This window comes from Stigmatopora argus, unplaced genomic scaffold (genome assembly GCF_051989625.1).
Source record: "Stigmatopora argus isolate UIUO_Sarg unplaced genomic scaffold, RoL_Sarg_1.0 HiC_scaffold_28, whole genome shotgun sequence".
NCBI classification, from domain to species: domain Eukaryota; kingdom Metazoa; phylum Chordata; class Actinopteri; order Syngnathiformes; family Syngnathidae; genus Stigmatopora; species Stigmatopora argus.
The window spans coordinates 722,753-741,510 of NW_027520042.1; the positions used below are offsets into that span (position 1 = coordinate 722,753).

At 41.0% G+C, this 18,758-nt stretch overlaps 2 protein-coding genes across 4 annotated transcripts; both read left to right on the forward strand.

Moving 5' to 3' along the window:
• Positions 1 to 1,030: 1,030 nt before the first annotated feature.
• Positions 1,031 to 9,063, forward strand: LOC144070324 (transcription factor 7-like). The gene is made up of 7 exons (XM_077594885.1): positions 1,031 to 1,311; positions 1,931 to 1,986; positions 2,067 to 2,141; positions 2,231 to 2,381; positions 2,466 to 2,573; positions 2,714 to 2,750; positions 8,780 to 9,063. Exons 1-7 carry the CDS (start codon positions 1,189 to 1,191, stop codon positions 9,061 to 9,063), a joined length of 834 nt encoding a protein of 277 aa, XP_077451011.1. The 5' UTR covers positions 1,031 to 1,188.
• Positions 4,263 to 15,891, forward strand: LOC144070327 (protein Hook homolog 1-like). Of its 3 annotated transcripts, none has more exons than XM_077594888.1 (22): positions 4,263 to 4,467; positions 8,872 to 9,308; positions 9,442 to 9,546; positions 9,729 to 9,779; positions 9,982 to 10,114; positions 10,265 to 10,332; positions 10,635 to 10,697; positions 10,840 to 10,914; positions 11,446 to 11,609; positions 12,074 to 12,214; positions 12,301 to 12,502; positions 12,637 to 12,747; positions 12,822 to 12,909; positions 13,451 to 13,517; positions 13,591 to 13,731; positions 13,806 to 13,893; positions 13,973 to 14,004; positions 14,246 to 14,328; positions 14,399 to 14,499; positions 14,577 to 14,678; positions 14,740 to 14,808; positions 14,882 to 15,891. In XM_077594888.1, the coding sequence occupies exons 2-22, from the start codon at positions 9,237 to 9,239 to the stop codon at positions 15,041 to 15,043; spliced, it is 2,118 nt and encodes a 705-aa protein (XP_077451014.1). In that variant the 5' UTR covers positions 4,263 to 4,467; positions 8,872 to 9,236; the 3' UTR covers positions 15,044 to 15,891. The 3 variants fall into 3 exon arrangements, with proteins under 3 accessions (XP_077451014.1, XP_077451015.1, XP_077451016.1); XM_077594889.1 differs by having other exon boundaries at positions 9,474 to 9,546; XM_077594890.1 differs by having other exon boundaries at positions 8,872 to 9,059.
• The last annotated feature ends 2,867 nt before the right edge of the window (positions 15,892 to 18,758 follow it).

Below are 18,758 nucleotides of genomic sequence, written 5' to 3' on the forward strand. Positions count from 1 at the left end.
TGCCCACCCCCTTTCCCCCCTTTTGTGTACAATGTGAACTAAAAAAAAGTGCACATTTTAATGCAGGTCATTTCTTGATTAATTTTTCATATTAAAAAAAAGTCTGCATAAAACTAGTTCGTATTTAATTTGATGTACGATGTCCTGAAATAAAATAAAAATATAATAGTTTCTATGGGGCTCAAAATATTAAGAAATGACGTCATCCAAAATTGGGACCTGTTTTTTTTCTATCACCTGCTATCTTTCTGGCTAACGTGCAAACCGTTACATTGGAATCATCGACAGGCTACTCCTAAAATCAACCACAGACGTAATAAAACGTTTTGTCCTTATTGCTTGGGTTTAGCATGTTTGTGAATACTTTCAAATGGTGTAAACTTGCTATTTGTTGTGTTTTGTCGACATAAACAAAGATAACCTGGCGGAAAACTAGCAGAGCTACGAGTGATGGGGGGTGGGCGCCATCTTAGGGTGGGCGCCATCTTAAGACGGTAAAGTATTACACTTTTTATTTTTCCCACTTTTCTTTTAATTTATCCGTTGATAAAATTCAACGGGGTGTTCATGTAAATATGACAATTAATATAATTCGATGTAACGATTTTGTTCAACTTAAAAATCGAGTGAAATGGTTCTCATTTTTTCCCGGCTTTCTATTGGACAAGCGCCATCAAACGCCGTGACGTATATGAAAGAGGTCAAAGAAAAGTGTTACCATGCTAACGTTATCAGTTGCAATTATAAAAATCCAAATATTTTCGATCTTCAAATAACATTTTGAACAAACGAGACAATGAATTATTTAATAAAAGTAGCCTAGGTAAAATACGTTTGTTTATATCACATCATAATTGTGTAGTCACCAACTTTTTTGGTTAATACACATTTTTCCATTAGTAAACTTGCATTAAAAAAGTGACTATAATCATTCTTAGACGATATAGAGAGATTTAAAAATGGTAACGTTATTTTTCCTTAGTGTCCAAAACTCAAATCGAATTTTAATGCGATGAGTTGATTCGCGAAGTGAATGGTTGAACGCGCCGTTCTAGTTGGGCGGGGTTTTTCACCCGTGACGTCACAGCGGCCTTCGCTCAACGGCTGCATCCATCATCAGTCCATCTTTGCCTGCGAAGCATTCGGGTCTCTGCAAGCAGCAAGAAAGAACAACTTATATTAAATCAAATGGAGTCCTTCGAAACTATTAACCAGCTTTGGTTGAGCTCCACCTTTGAGCTGATCGACTGGAATTTGACTTCTTCTCCAGATGCACTTGGGGAATTCACAACTTTTCCTGCCATGCAACAGGTAGGAGACCAAAATTATTATCATCCCAGTTTAATATTGTAGTTTAGATTTAGATCTTTTCCTAATAAATATGCTTAACTTTTTACTTTTGACAATAACTTCAGATGTCCGTAAAACTTTTCAGGTAAAAATATTTTTGTTCAGGCATCATGCTCTGCCAAGCTTTAACTGAAAATGCACCAATGGTTTTCTCTGCTAGATGCTCTTACTTTTACAAAATTACCACAATTGTCAAGAAATGGGAGTGTTTGGGCACAAGTGTTAAATTGCATGGGAAAAAAACATGCATGTTGCAAGTAATAGGCTCAAATAACAGCATTTAAACAACAGCTTTTACAACAATGTCAAGTAGTTAGATGGTAAAAATATTTTTGTTCAGGCATCATGCTCTGCCAAGCTTGAACTGAAAATGCACCAATGGTTTTCTCTGCTAGATGCTCTTACTTTTACAAAATTACCACAATTGTCAAGAAATGGGAGTGTTTGGGCACAAGTGTTAAATTGCATGGGAAAAAAACATGCATGTTGCAAGTAATAGGCTCAAATAACAGCATTTAAACAACAGCTTTTACAACAATGTCAAGTAGTTAGATGATATTAACTGTTTTTTTTTTTCCAGCAGAACACTGATGCTGGATTCTGGATTGGTCTTAAAAATATTGTTGAAGTCAGCACGTAAGTACCATTCTCACACACACACACACACACATACACATGCTTTATAACATGGCCTAATGTCAGTTGGTTTTGTGCAGCCAAGGGCAGGTGAACCAACCACACCCAGATTCCAACTATGGTGCTGATCCTCCGCAAAAGTCCTCATCAACCTTGTAAGATGTCTCAACCGTTCACCAAACATTTGCACTTTGGCAACACTCAGCCCAACTGACTTATTTTTGTGTTTGTATTTATTTATTAGGAAAAAGAGGACATCGGTGCGAGGCTCACCGGATTATATCAAGAAGCCCTTGAATGCCTTCATGCTTTATGCAAAGGAGAACCGGCCCATTTTGAAAATGCTTTATGAGAAAAAAGACAGCGCCAGCATTAACAAACTCTTGGGTCAGATGGTGAGTTTAACTGGCCATGCGGTGTCGTTGTTGCTGCTTGTGAACTTTTTGTGTGTGTTGACGCTCGTGTGGTTTTGTCCACAGTGGAAAACGCTTTCGCAAGGTGACAAACAGAAATATTTCGAGGAGGCGCAGCGCTTGAACGACGAGCACGCCATTATGTATCCCAACTGGTCGACCCGTGACAACTACGTAAGTTGAGAAACTGAGCAACAACTTGTCATAGCTGATGTTTTTCATGGAATTTTCAATATTATTTATCATATCATTTCTATATTCAACACATTCACACTCCAGTCTGGTCTTGATTGTGTTTTGTTTTTATTTTCCAGGGCAAAACAAAGAAAAAGAAGTGTTGTCATGCGGCACGTAAGTTTCTTTCTTTCTTTCTTTTAATTCCTAAAATCCATTTAGGAGCTTATTATAAAAGTCACATGATTTGAGATAATAGTTGGTACATAAGAAAAGAAGAGTATTTGTGAGAAACCTGATGGAATTATGCCAATTATTCACTGCCAACTGATTGGACGTTTAGTGCTGTCAATGGCAGATAGTGAGTCAATACCCACGCTCAATCACGGGATAACCTGAGTTTAAAAATATATATATATTTTTCTACTTCCAAAGGAAGATGTCGTTTTCTGACAACATTTTAAGGGTGGAAAAATGAACAATCAAGTCGTGCAATGTTATTGTTGTGGGTAGTAATTGTTGTTTGTTTTCTTCTCAGGGTGCACGAGCCAGCGCCCCGCTGCCACTTCGGTCGCTGCCTATCCGGCGTCTCCTCCTCAAGTCAGTGTCTATCCAGTTTACGCCCATCCGGTGACTGCCTATCCAGCGTCTGCTCCAGTCACAAGTCCGGCTGACTATGCGGTCACTGCTCACCAAGTCGATGCCGATCCAGGCTTTGTCCAGCCGGTCACAGCCTTTTCAGCATCTTCTCACCAAGTCGATGCCGATCCAGGCTTTGTCCAGCCGGTCACTGCCTATCCATCCGCCTCTCCAACGGCAACTTTCCAAGCCGCTCCGGCAACGGTTCCCGACACCTGGCCCTTCTTCACGTCCTTTGACGTGACGACAGAGTTTCAGATGCCACTCAGCCTTGAGCTGGAACTAAATGATTTTTTTAAAGAGCATGGAGATATGCTCTTCGATGAATTCGAAGACCTTGATTTATCTGTTTTCGATTTGTAAAAAAAAATGTATATATATATATATATATATATATGTATATTTGTGAATACTATTTTACTACAGTTTTTAAATGTTATTTCCCGACACCTGCCCGTTCTTCACGTCCTTTTAAAATTAACTTTTAAAAGAGCAAGGAGATATGCTCTTCGATGAATTCGAAGACCTTGATTTATCTGTTTTTGATTTGAAAAAAAAAAGTATATATTTGTGAATACTATTTTACTACCGTTTTAAATGTTGTTTCCCGACACCTGCCTGTTCTCCACGTCCTTTGACGTGATGGCAGAGTTTCCGATGCCACTAAAATTAACTTTTAAAAGAGCAAGGAGATATGCTCTTCGATGAATTTGAAGACCTTGATTCATCTGTTTTCGATTTGTAAAAAAAAATGTGAATACTATTTTACTACTGTTTTAAATGTTGTTTTTATGTTTTTATATTAAATAAGTGTTATTGTGTGATCTTAATTCAGAAATGTTTATTTTGTGGGAAATGCTTTTTTTTAGGTGACAAAAATATTTTTTTAACGAAAAATTGTATTGCCAAAGTTAACACTGGAAGAAAAGGCCTTATAAATATTGATACATTCAGTTTAGGGCCTGCCAGTCACTATTTCAGGTTGTATTGCTTGCAGTAAATATTTTAACCAGCAGAGGGCAGGTGCAGCGTTTTAGCGTCATTGTAGGCCAGATCGAAGTGAGGAAGTGACGTTCAATTTCCAACCTGTGACCGTGCGTGCACGATGCAAAATTATCGCTAATAGTATCTTAACAGAAAGGTAAAATTACAGTAATAAAACTAAATTATTAGTTTTTATACAAAAAGAAAAGTCCCCCCCGAAAAGAGTTACCATCAGTTCTGCCGAGAACTACGCATTGAATTGAATTGTTTGGTGAGTTCCTCATTTACCCACTTGTGCTATTCTCATAATGCCAAATTAAAACTATTTTGCTCAAATATGCAAGTTAATTAACTCCATATTTAATCAACCAGTTGGAGGCTTAATGAACATTCAAACAGGAGGCTTAATGAACATTCAAACAGAATAGGTTAACATTATTTGCTGCAACATTTGAGGTTCTCGAATTAATCTGTTTATATGCATATACAGTGGTACCTCGAGATACTAGCGTAATCCATTCCGGAACTGAGCTCGTATGACGAGATTCTCGTAACTCGAGCGGACGTTTTCCATTGAAATGAATGGAAAACAAATGAATTCGTTCCAGCCCTCTGAAAAAACACCCAAAACAGGATATTGGATTGGAAAAAATGTTTTATTTCTTCTAATTCGCCATCTATTAACAAAGTAACACATAACCAGTGGTTTAATAGTAATAAAATGTGTTTAATCTAACTAAAATTGGGCAGATTTCGCCGACGGGAGACAGAGACGTTTGTGGGCGTGGGGGGGGGGGGGGGGGGTCGTTTTTTTCCACGACAACGCACTCGTAAACGGAACAAATAAATTTAAATTAACTTGGATTAATATATACAGACACTCAAACATATGTTTAATGTAACTTTACACAAAACTGAATTCTAATTTTGTTGTAATCTTTTGTTACCTTCGTTTTCCGGGTTGGTGGTTTGCCACGCCGCCACCCTCACGTTCGCTATCGATGGACTGTTTGCTGTTGTATTGCCTTCAAAATATTCCCAAAATGATGCACACAAATGTCCTCACAATAGGACAACGCACGACCACTTGCCAACGAGAAATAGTCTTTAAAGAACGATCGCGGGAGCTTCTTTCCTTAGAAAGAATAACAGGAAATACAATAGTTGAGCTTACCCACGTATTGATTGTGGGTAATGAAGTTTTATTCTGAGAAAGGTTGCCATTGCCTATGGGTGTTGTGTGCACGAGTATACTTCATTACCCAGAAAGCCCTCTTTTTGCCCGCGCATGCGCGTTGTGCGTTTCCTGGTCTTAGGAGAAACTCGTCTGAATTAATCGTTCCGTGCTCGTAAATATTGTTATACACGAAAGATATGCAAAAAAGACCTGGCTTGGTCGCATCACGAAATTTTGATCGCATGACGGGCGAATTATTCGATCGAAATTTCCGCCGTAAGACGAGAATTTTGTATGACGAGCGGTCGTATGACGAGGCACCACTGTACATGTTTAAATATGTATACATATGTATATATTATATATATAATAAATATAAATCAACTTTAACTGATGGTCATTGGAATTGACATACATACGTGTCATTGGAATTGACAGACGTGTTTAAAATGTTACAAAATTATCCATCTCACTTCTTGGGATGTTCCACAGCTAATCACGTGATCGAAAATTTGGCCTGATCAAGTCATTTAAAAAAATCATTTAAATAAAGAATTGATGTCATGTTTTGTTGGGTTTATAAGCAAGATTTATCAAACGCTTTTTATTTTTACTAGGATGAGCGGTATGAAAAATGAACGAGTTTCTTATTCCATTTATTTATTTATTTTCTCAAGTGATATTGATATTATAGGGATCGCCGAAAGGGTGCAAAGTTTCTTGATACTCACTTGAGACCCCCAAAACGTCCTTATACAGGAAGGAAATTGTGGTGCAAATTTTTAGAGATGAACCAAAAGAGACCACTTGTATTCCGACCTTCTTTCAGCATCCGTGCAAAGCAAAACCAAACGTGAAGACCATCCGACCCCAAAATACTGTGAATGTGCATTTACAAACTTTTGTCATCTACATGATCATCTTTGGACTTTTTGCGTTAATTCTATGCTAGGGTAGGGCTAACAGGAAATGGAAGTTGGATTGGTTATTTAATTAATGAAAATGTGATTGACACTTGGCACGGTCATGCCTTACTGAATCTTAGTACAGTGGTACCTCGAGATACGAGCTTAATCCGTTCCGGAACTGAGCTCGTATGACGAGGTTCTCGTAACTCGAACGAACGTTTCCCATTGAAATGAATGGGAAACAAATTAATTCGTTCCAACTATCTGAAGAAAACACCAAAAACAGGATATTGGATTGGAAAACATGTTTTATTTCTTATAATTCACCATCTATTAACAAAGTAATAAATAACGAGTGGTTTGATAGTAATAATGTGTTTAATAGGAGTAAAATTAGACACATTTCGCGGAGGGGAGAGAACAACACACACGGAGGCGGAGGGGGGGGGGGGACTGTTCGGGGTGACTTTCTCCACGGCAACATTGCACTCTTAAACGAACAAACAAATTTAAATTAACTTGGATAACTAAAAAAAACAGACACTCAACCTTTAATGTAACTTCAAACAAAACTAACTTCTAAATTAGTTGTAATCTTTTTTACCTTACTTAGTTCTACGGGTTGACACCACTTGGCCACTCCGCCGAAGTCTTCAAAACGAACGCATCAAGAGTTGTTTGTTTTTGTCTACCCTTCAAAATATTTCGATAATGTCGCATACAAATGTCATCATAATACGATGATGTGCGACCACTTGCCAGTTTGTCAGGGTGAATCGTTTCTATAAAATCCGAAACCTCTTGCTACTTCGCGAGCATGTCTTTGATATCTTTTGTAGCCGCCTCTTCCACCGCCTCCTCGCTACTAAGTTCTGGCAACAAATGTTCACGCTCCTGTAGGTCGATTAAATCCTGTGTCATGAGTTCTTCGTGGTGCTCGGCGATTAGGTCATTCACATCTGCCTCATCAAGTGCTCTTTCCAAAATTCACGAAGGGTTAGCTCTGTGTCATCTGTCACATCGAAGCATTTCTTGAATAAATTGTACACCAGTAGTGGCTTAATTTTACAGTCACCGCTGGCATTAGCACACAACGCTAGCGTTAAGCGGTCTTTCATAGGTTTGTGTCCCGGTAATGCCTTCTCTTCTGCCACGATGAATGTTCGCCTGGGCATTTTTTTCCAAAAAAGACCAGTTTCATCGCAGTTGAAAACTTGCTGGGGGTGTAATTTTCCTGGGCGATAATCAAGGCAAATGTCTTGATAAATTCCACCGCAGCTTTCGAATTGCATCTCGCCGCTTCTGCGTGTCGGATTGCAGAGTGTATTCCAGATCGTTTTTTAAATTTTTCGAACCAGCCATGACTCGCTTTAAATGTTTGTGAAGTTGTTGAAGGCTCTCCTTTCGTTGATATCAAATCTATGTAAATTCGGCTGGCTTTTTCACAAATGGTAGACTCGGCCAGGCTATCTCCTGCTAATTGTTTATCTTTTATTCACAATAAAAGAAGGTTCTCCATCTCGTCGTGAATGTCACTGCGCCGGTGGGAAATGATAGATAGTCCTTTGGTCGGCCTCTTCTCCTTAATTGCGTCCCTCTGCTTAAGGATGGAGGATATGGTTGACGTATTCCTCTCGTATTGCCGAGCGAGCTCGGTAACACGTACCCCACGCTCATGTTTTTCAATTATTTCGCGTTTCATGTCCATTGTCAACGGTCGCCTTTTCTTAGCAAAACTTTGCCGATCCATTGTAATACGTATTGTTTACCTGGTATGTAAATGTAGACCAAGTGGGGGGAAAACGGGTGTGGAAATGCAAAGTCCGCCCACCAGTGCTCGTAGACATATTTTTTACACGAAAGAGATGCAAAAACAAAAAAATGCCATGGCGACCTGGCTTGGTCGCATCATGAAATTTTGACCGCATCACGGGCGAATTATTCGATCGAAATTTCCCCCGTAAGACGAGCATTCCGTATGACGAACGGTCGTATGACGAGGTACCACTGTACTACTAATAGGGCAACATTTTTAAAGCCTTATTACTTGCACCCCTTTTTCATTTATTCAAATTGGTTATAGTTGTAAACAGGCTTCACTTTTACCCAATCCAGCAATTTATTCATTTTTACATTGATTTTACAGTACCTTTAATGTGTCTCACAATTTGATGTAATTTTGTAGTATAAAAAAAACATTTGTGGATCACTTGAGGATTCTACAAATTCTTAGGCCCCTATTGTTAATTTTAAGCCAATTCAAGGAAGTTTTTTTGTCGAAAAAAGGTCACCATTAGAGAATCACGAAAAGAGTTTACATTTGATTTTGGGCTCTTTATTTATGTAGTAATGAAAATTGTGGCGACATGGTGAGAAGTGGTTAACACAAAGCTGTCTCCAGGCCGACCAGGTAGAATAAATAGAATGCTACACACGACATTAGTGTTAACGGTTTCCTTGACGACTGCGATGGCGTTCCCTGGCGTTGTGTCCGTCAGATCTTGTACAGCCCGAAAAAGTTGGCGTGGCTGGAGTGACTGAGATATTCCGGGTGCGACACGTTGACCAGCACACTTTGGTTCTGCCGCAGGTTCAGGGCCGACGCCAGGTAGCTGTCAGTGGTCCAGGCGTGCGGGGGCCCCCGCTCGTGGCGCTGAGAGCAGAAGCCCACCCGGTGGGCCTCCAGCAGGGCGCTGTCGTCACCCGACGGCGAGCGGAGGAACACGGTGTGGACGAAGGAGGACGTGGGCGAGCAGTGCTTGAAGATGAACTCCACCCGTGAGTAGACGTGGTAGAGTCCGCTCTGGTTGACGCGGAGGGCACCGTCCGACACCCGGTAGGCCACGCCTCCGCCGGTGAAGGCGCCGCTGATGCGCGAATCCCAGCGAAGCGTTTTGGGGAAGTGGCTCTTTTCAATTCGACCTGCGACACAAAAGAAACTTTTTGGATGGTAGAATGAAAGCAAATTTACCAGATAAAATGGGAAGCAATATTTTTTTCATGAAATTGGATCTTTTTTCTATAATTGTAAGTGAACATTTGTTTAATGAATCAAGGAAAGCTATTGCACAATGGAAAAAAGCTATCTACTATTACTAGCTACTACTGACAAACAGTTTTTGTTCTAAAGTAGAATTTACTTCATCAAAATTCTTCTAAGGCATTCATTAAGAAGCAGTGTGTGTCGCGCAGAGACCCTTCGTGGTTCACTGACGCTTGGCTTGCTCGTATCAAAACCGACGTGGATGACAACTGGAGGCTGAAGGTAAACTGTTTCTCCTATTCTTGCTACGCTAAGATGTCCAATCTACCTTTTTATAACCAAATATTAAAAAACACACCTATTAACCTACCAATGAGCAAAAATATAGAAACAAAATGTGTTATTTGTCAGCGTCAATGGCACTCAATGGATAAATATAGTATCTGATTTTGTGTGTGTCACAGCTGAACAACCTAAAGAAGATACTCCAAATGGTGTTGGAGTATTACAGCGAGGTAAGCGCCTCCTCATTTCGTTAGGATTCATGTGGCCAATGAGGCGCGTTGTGTTGTTAGCAAAAGGCACAAGAAAGAAAACAGTGTGCATAGTGGCTAAAAAAGCTCAGATCAAGTCTGGTATGCGCTTATGTGATCATATCACCGAGGCCAAAAAAGTAAACATTTTGTGGTAGTCGTAACTTGATGCACTTTGGACTAGGTCTTGGTCCAGGGACTTTCTGACTTCCCTCTGCCTGACGTGGCCTTGGCCGCCGAGGACTCGAACCCGGCGGAGCTGGGCAGGCTACTGCAGCTCGTATTGGGCTGCGCTGTCAGATGTGAGCGTAAGCAAGGTATAGGGCTAAGCCAATTGATGTAATATGGTATTTTTGTCAAAGGCTAAATATTTAAGTGCATTTTTTTTTCCAACATTCGCTACTTCATTCCACGGCCACGAAAGTAAAAGGAACAAAAAACAACTGAATGTGAATCCCTTTTAACAGAGTACATCCAAATCATCATGACGTTGGAGGAATCGGTGCAGCATGTCGTCATGGCGGCCATTCAGGAGGTTCGTGCTACATCTAATAAACTCTTATGTTTTGTTGTAAAAAAAAATAGTTTTAAATACAATTGCGACTAAAACTTTGCACTGATAAAATTGGAATATAAAATATTCCACACATAAATCCCTAAACTCGGAATTTACCGTAGTTGTTTTGGTCAACAATGTCTGGAAATGATTAATCGAAAAATAATTTTTGTTTTTGTCCTCTAATTGTCGATTAATCAAGGCGCTCCTAATATATTGTTCATTGAAGAAAATGGCGTTCTCGTATATGGGTGAAATGTTTAACTTTTTTTTTTAAACAGCTCTTACACAGAGAGACCGTGGCCCCCTTAGGAGGAGAGCTATCTGGAAACCTCGAACAGCAGGTCAGTACGATTAACTCCTTCGCTGCCAGAGCCTTTGAAGTTCAAATGTCACGGAAGTCTTTCAATTTCAACGCCAATGAGTTAAAGCACAAATGAGCATGCACTCATTCATACTCCGTTTGTCCCTGCCGCATGTGTTCAGCTCCGAAAAGCTCTGGAAGAAGTCACGTCGGAGAAAGAAGCGCTCGCGCAACGCTGCCAGGAGCTTGACCAGCAGGTATCTCCACTTCTTTTAAAGGACCCTCCCGCACACAAACACAGCGAGAGCACATGCACACTCGTCCGCGGGCCAGTGTAAACAAAATATTGCCTTTGTCTGGAGCTGCTGTGGCAGAAGGATTGTGAGCTTATATAGTCTGCCCAGCCACTTTGCGGTCATTCCGCTCAGCAGCGGGCACTGACTGACCAATCACTCTCGACAGTTTCGGTTGTCGTTCCCTTTGCCGTCCCGCCGGACCGTCAGGTAAGCCCCACATGAGCGAAACTAATCCCCCGTGCTGTTTGGATGTTGACGCTAACTCGGCTAACGGGGGCTCCATTAAGGTTGCTACATGGACACGCTGTGTGATTTGAGTAATTTTAATTCAGTGGTTTTTCTGTACTACCCAGGCAAATGTGGGCTGACTAACTGCCAACTGAGTGTTTGTGCATGGATTAACTTGCACTCTGTTCACCACCGCCAGTCTTTTAAGAGTCTCGTTCTCCAAGGTTACTACCTGTGTTTTTCTTCTTGGAACTTCTTGATCAGGTGGCTGTTCTCCAAGAGGAACATAACAGCCTGCTCGCCGAGAACGACGTCCTCACCGACCGAGCCAATCAGTTGGAGACGTTTGACGACCCCAACACGCCGTCGGGCAGGAAGCACAGCCAGCTACAGCAACAGCTAGAAGTGCTCCAGGAGGAGAACTTCAGGTAGGTGACCGCTTACCAACTTGTGCCACTAGGCGGAGCCCAAAGCCAAGCATGAAGACCTTGGGGATCACTGAAGAAATGGGACATTTTACAAAACATGCAGTATCTGAACTCATTTACATTAAAACTCAGTTAAGAACAATAATTGTTATTCGTTTTTTAAGTCGTTTTAAAATACCAAATAAGTCTGGCGTATCACCTAATTGCATACAATTTTTCTCTTGTCCCGCTGTCCCCATAAACAAATATACTCAAAAGTAAAACTATAAAAATGAGTTGAAATTAGAATTTTGTTTGGGGGGTTTTCTCTTTCTTTTTTTTCTCGTGACTGTCTTTTGTAACTGTGGGAACATTTGTTTTAATACACATACTATGTAGTGGAAAATCTGATAAATAAACGCTTTGATTCCTTTGAGCAAAAATGTGCTCCTATTGTGAACTGACCCTGAAAGTAATTTTGTCAGGCTGGAGGCCGCAAAGGACGACTACAGGATCCACTGCGAAGAGCTGGAGAAGCAGCTGGTGGAAGTCCAGCACCGCAACGACGAGTTGACCGGCCTGGCCGAGGAGTCCAGGTCACTCAAGGATGAGCTGGACGTACTGAGGTCTGTTAGCTTTTGCCCAAAAATGAGCAATATTATTTGGCTCACGGTTTCCCGCGCAAGTGAAAACATCTCATTTTGCCTTCTAGGAACTGTTCAGACCGAATGGTGATGCTGGAGGCTTCGGTGGAAACGTACAAGCGTAAACTGGACAACCTGGGGGACCTGAAGAGGCAGATGAAGCTCCTGGAGGAGAACAACACCATCTACATGCAGAACACCGTCAGCCTGGAAGAGGAACTGCGCAAGGCCAACGCCGCCCGGGCACAGCTGGAAACGTATAAGCGCCAGGTAGTCGGATGTATTTAAAAAAAAAAAAGAAAGTTTTGAGAATTATTTCTTTGTCCTTGATTTATTTTGAAAAGACAAAAAAATCAACAGAGGACCCCTGATTTGGTGTATTCTGGTTGTTTGCACCCCTTCAGGTCCAAGAGCTACACTTGAAGTTGTCAGACGAGGCAAGGCGAGCGGACAGTCACGACTTTGAAATGAAAAGGCTGGAAGAGAAATACGAACTGGTGACGAAGGAGAAAGAGGTGGGTCTCTCCAGGAACTGGGGAGGGTGTTGGGAAATGAGAGGAGCGTGAGTAACTTTTCCATCCACCTGCAGCGCATCATTGTGGAGAGAGACTCTCTGAAGGAACTCAATGAGGAGCTTCGGTGCACCCAAGCGCAACAGCACCAACTCTCCCAAGCCGGTAGGGTGCATTCAGAAAACTTTTGGGTCATTCCAGAATTGGTTGTCTTGGTCAACAAAAGAAATTGGAAAAATGAATTTTCTCTTGCATATATATTCATGGTATTAATCAACTTTACCGGATAGATTAGCTATTTTACAGATCTATTGTGAAATTTTCATGATTGGATTGATTTAGTTTTTATTTATAGTATAATTATAGTAAGAGGGTTGCGAAGCTATACCAATGTGCAATTTTTTCAAAGGAGTAGAAACAAACTGTTCTTGTCTTGAGGACAAAGGGGAGAAAATTTACATTTTTAGGCCATGCTTCAGTCCTATTTGGTATTTTCAAACATATTTTCAAGCGTCCTTTCGTCTTAGTTTTTTAAGATTTGGTCTCCAAACGAGTAAATGCTATTTTAAGATTTCGTATGTGGGTTATTTCAATTTGGAAAGTGGAACATAAAATGTCCTCCAATTCTGAAATGCCCCTATAACGTTTTCCCGCGGTTGATCTTCAATTCTAAACCTCATCAGCGGTTCTCTCTGGTGTGCGGCAGGGATGCTGCATTCCACAAGCCCCAGTCACGATAACCTAGCAGCAGAACTGATCCCCGTCGAGCACAGGTGCAACAGTCCCATCAACACGTACGACGGCTGGCCCGTTAGCCCAACGCTGACTTTTGTGGTTGGCGCGTAGGGAGAAGTTCATCAGGCTTCAGCATGAGAACAGGATGCTTAGAGTGCAGCAGGAAGAGTTTGAGAGAGAGAAGATCGCATCTCTGCAGTCTCAGCTGGAGAACGCTCACAAGAGCCGCAGTCGATTGGACACGGAGAACAGGTTACCCCTCCTTGCAGCCTGATTATTTGTTCAGTGTCCTTACTCTGCCTTATTCCTACTTTCCCAAAGTGCAGATTGAGTCGCCAACGAGTCGGGGAGCTGCAGCAGCAGGTTGAAGACCTCCAAAAGGCGCTGCAGAGTCAGGCGGTCAAGCCTGATGACGTGAGTGCGCTGGCAGATGTCTATTGTGTTTGCATACCTACATTGATTATTAACTGTCCTTCCTGTCCCTGACACATAGTCAAACCTGAAGCGGAAACTGGACGCGCACATGTAAGTATCAGACTGGACTATGATTCTGGATGGAACTTGAAAGCATACATATTTCTATAGTTTATATTTTCACAGTTCAAATAGTGTATAAGAAAAACTAGTGGAAAACTGGTAACTATGTTGCTACCTGAGAGTACCTACTTTTGCCACGTGACCATTTTTGCGGGACAAGGTTTTGAAGCCCCAGGAATACTATCTGGATGATTCTTTACAGTAAGAGGCCTTTTGCCTGTTTCATCAGGGTCCAGCTGAATGAGGCCCAGGATGAAATCATGAAGAAGAAAGAGCTCCTGGAGGACCTGCAGCCCGACAACACTCAAAACTGTGAGTGTCTCGTCCCCACAGGATGACGGAATTCCCCACCCGAATCAGTCCAATTATGGGTTTTTTTCAGCATTAAAAGTGGACGAGCTCATGGCTGCGCTGAAAAAGAAGGATGATGACATGAGGGCCATGGAGGAGAGGTACAAATTGTACCTAGAGAAAGCTCGAAATGTGAGTAACAGGAGTTGAATGAAGTTCTATTTTTTCCCCACTTAAGAAGTTGAAGGTTTGAGCCTCTTTGCCTGCAGGTGATCCGAGCTCTAGACCCTAAATTGAACCCAGCGACCGCTGAGATTCAGGCTCTGAGGAACCAGGTGACAGACAGAGACAAACAGATTCTCAACCTAGAGGTAATTGTACTATCTTCTACTGTCACATTGGGAGAAAATTAAGGCCAATATGGCTCCACAGCGTCAGTGTGAGCAGGCCCGACTGCGCGAGTACGAAGAGAAACTGATAGTCTCCGCTTGGTACAACAAGGTAAGGTCCAAGATGCGCTTTTGAAGCCGCCATCCACGCTCAAGTTACTCAAGAACATGCTGTCGCCCTTCAGAGTTTGAACTTTCAGAAGCTGGCCATCGAGTCGCGTCTGGGTGGCCGCGCTGGTGCCGCTCTGTCAAATTCTGGCCAGTCCTTCTTGTCGCAACAACGACAAGTGTCGAACGCCCCTCGCCCCGTGCTTTCCATCAGCGTGCCCAACACGACCTCCAAGTAGAGTTGTGTGGAGCCCACATGTTTAACTCAGTCAGCGTTTTCTGGCCTTTATTGTAAAAAAAGCATATATATTACTCACAAAGTTAGCTATTTTGGTCTTTTTGTAGAAGAACATTCTTTTTTATACTCAATTTTACCGATTGATTTCTAGCAATAGTTTTTATTTTGACCGTATTGGGTCATTTCTCTCTACTGCTTTGGCAAAATGGAGTGAAATCCCTGAGGAAAAAAAGGACCAATCCAGTCTCAAGTGACCTTAACATGTCAGCGCCGTGCCAAAGGCTAAAGGAAGATGGGGATCCAGGCCGCTCAGCTGACTAGAGTTTCTCTCGACACCAGATCATCAGGAACAGGACGGAACAGAAGCCTGACAACCTTTAACTACTTACAAGATAGAGGACGGTGATGGCCAAGCTTGCATTACGTTTGTGAATGTCATGTGAAATTTGGTAGATTTTGTACCGGCCACCGACTCATCACTGACGGACAATCAGGGGGCACAAAATGGTGACTGTCTCATCTTATTAACCATGGAGTTGCACTTAAACACCAGCTTTTTTTCCAAAATCCAAATGTCTTAGAATTATAGCCTGGGTCCTACAATGGCATAGTTTTTAATTGGGGGCGTTGATGTTCGGGGCTTTGCTAAGTGCTTTATCAACATTAGGCAGGCTTATTCTGTCACGATGTGTTAATATGCAGATTTGCTTAATTTTGATTAGACATTTGACAATTTTCTTGTATTATATGGTAAAATAAAGCTGTCCAAATATATCTGTATTTAATGGTTGTATTAAAAGAAATGTTTTGAAGCAAAATTATGATGGAATTAAATTTAGTTTTTATGAATTTTCTGGTGTCATGCTGATTAAGTTACATATCTATATTCTGGGTGTGTACATTTCTAATAACTGACCACATGCAGCGGAGAATCGGGTAAGTGTGCCTAGGTCATAAGTCTTTTATAAAGATTCATTTTTTGGCATAAAATAGTGTTATTGGTTTAACTCCTGACTCCGTAAATAAACAAATTTATTGTACCTAAGCACAAAGGTAGTTTTTTTTCACTTGATGGCTGCATATGCTTTTTAAATTTATTATTATGTTTTATTTAATTTTATTTTCCAATTACTCTGTCAAATTATATTCTATGAAATTATTAATTTGTATCGTTTTTCTGTGTATTATAAAAGGAATTATTATTTTGCCCACCCCCTTTCCCCCCTTTTGTGTACAATGTGAACTAAAAAAAAGTGCAAATTTTAATGCAGGTCATTTCTTGATTAATTTTTCATATTAAAAAAAAGTCTGCATAAAACTAGTTCGTATTTAATTTGATGTACGATGTCCTGAAATAAAAAAAAAATATAATAGTTTCTATGGGGCTCAAAATATTAAGAAATGACGTCATCCAAAATTGGGGCCTGTTTTTTTTCTATCACCTGCCATCTTTCTGGCTAACGTGCAAACCGTTACATTGGAATCATCGACAGGCTACTCCTAAAATCAACCACAGACGTAATAAAACGTTTTGTCCTTATTGCTTGGGTTTAGCATGTTTGTGAATACTTTCAAATGGTGTAAACTTGCTATTTGTTGTGTTTTGTCGACATAAACAAAGATAACCTGGCGGAAAACTAGCAGAGCTACGAGTGATGGGGGGTGGGCGCCATCTTAGGGTGGGCGCCATCTTAAGACGGTAAAGTATTACACTTTTTATTTTTCCCACTTTTCTTTTAATTTATCCGTTGATAAAATTCAACGGGGTGTTCATGTAAATATGACAATTAATATAATTCGATGTAACGATTTTGTTCAACTTAAAAATCGAGTGAAATGGTTCTCATTTTTTCCCGGCTTCCTATTGGACAAGCGCCATCAAACGCCGTGACGTATATGAAAGAGGTCAAAGTCCTGAGTGGTTCTGGTTGGTCCATTTACCCTGAAATTGTGTCTCATATGAGGGGAGATGTATATTGACCATTTTCTATAAAATAGTCTTCCAGGGAGGTTCTGGGTGGATGTTAGGCAAGAATAAGTGCCCAAATTGGGGTAAATTGCGTCAAAAATAGTGGTTGTCTTGGAACTGGTCTTGGGTGGTTCTGGTTGGTCCATTTACCCTTAAATTTTGTCTCATATGAGGGTAGACTTTTATTGACCATTTTGTATAAAATAATCTTCCAGGGATGCTGTGAAGTAAAGTTATGCCACAATCAATGTGCCTAATATGGGCACTTTTATGGCAACGAGTGCTTGTGTTGGAACTGGTCCTGAGTGGTTCTGGTTAGTCCATTTACCCTGAAATTGTGTCTCATATGAGGGGAGATGTATATTGACCATTTTCTATAAAATAATCTTCCAGGGAGGTTCTGGGTGGATGTTAGGCAAGAATAAGTGCCCAAATTGGGGTAAATTGCGTCAAAAATAGTGGTTGTCTTGGAACTTGTCTTGGGTGGTTCTGGTTGGTCCATTTACCCTGAAATTTTGTCTCATATGAGGGGAGATGTATATTGACCATTCTGTATAAAATAATCTTCCAGGGTGGTTGTGAAGTAAAGTTATGCCACAATCAATGTGCCTAATATGGGCACTTTTATGGCAACGAGTGCTTGTGTTGGAACTGGTCCTGAGTGGTTCTGGTTAGTCCATTTACCCTGAAATTGTGTCTCATATGAGGGGAGATGTATATTGACCATTTTCTATAAAATAATCTTCCAGGGAGGTTCTGGGTGGATGTTAGGCAAGAATAAGTGCCCAAATTGGGGTAAATTGCGTCAAAAATAGTGGTTGTCTTGGAACTTGTCTTGGGTGGTTCTGGTTGGTCCATTTACCCTGAAATTGTGTCTCATATGAGGGTAGATGTATATTGACCATTTTGTATAAAATAATCTTCCAAGGATGTTGTGAAGTAAAGTTATGCCACAATCAATGTACCTAATATGGGCACTTTTATGACAACGAGTGCTTGTATTGGAACTGGTCCTGGGTGGTTCTGGTTGGTCCATTTACCCAGGAATTGTGTCTTATTTGTGGGTAGATGTATTATTGACAAATTTGTGTAAAATTAGTCTTCCAGGGAGGTTCTGGAGGGATGTTAGGCCAGAAATAGTGCCCAAATTGGGGTAAATTTCGTTAAAAATAGTGGTTGCATTGGAACTGGTCTTGGGTGGTTCTGGTTGGTCCATTTACCCTGAAATTTTGTCTCATATGAGGGTAGATGTATATTGACCATTTTGTATAAAATAATCTTCCAGGGATGCTGTGAAGTAAAGTTATGCCACAATCAATGTGCCTAATATGGGCACTTTTATGACAACGAGTGCTTGTGTTGGAACTGGTCCTGAGTGGTTCTGGTTGGTCCATTTACCCTGAAATTGTGTCTCATATGAGGGGAGATGTATATTGACCATTTTCTATAAAATAGTCTTCCAGGGAGGTTCTGGGTGGATGTTAGGCAAGAATAAGTGCCCAAATTGGGGTAAATTGCGTCAAAAATAGTGGTTGTCTTGGAACTGGTCTTGGGTGGTTCTGGTTGGTCCATTTACCCTTAAATTTTGTCTCATATGAGGGTAGACTTTTATTGACCATTTTGTATAAAATAATCTTCCAGGGTGGTCGTGAAGTAAAGTTATGCCACAATCAATGTACCTAATATGGGCACTTTTATGACAACGAGTGCTTGTATTGGAACTGGTCCTGAGCGGTTCTGGTTGGTC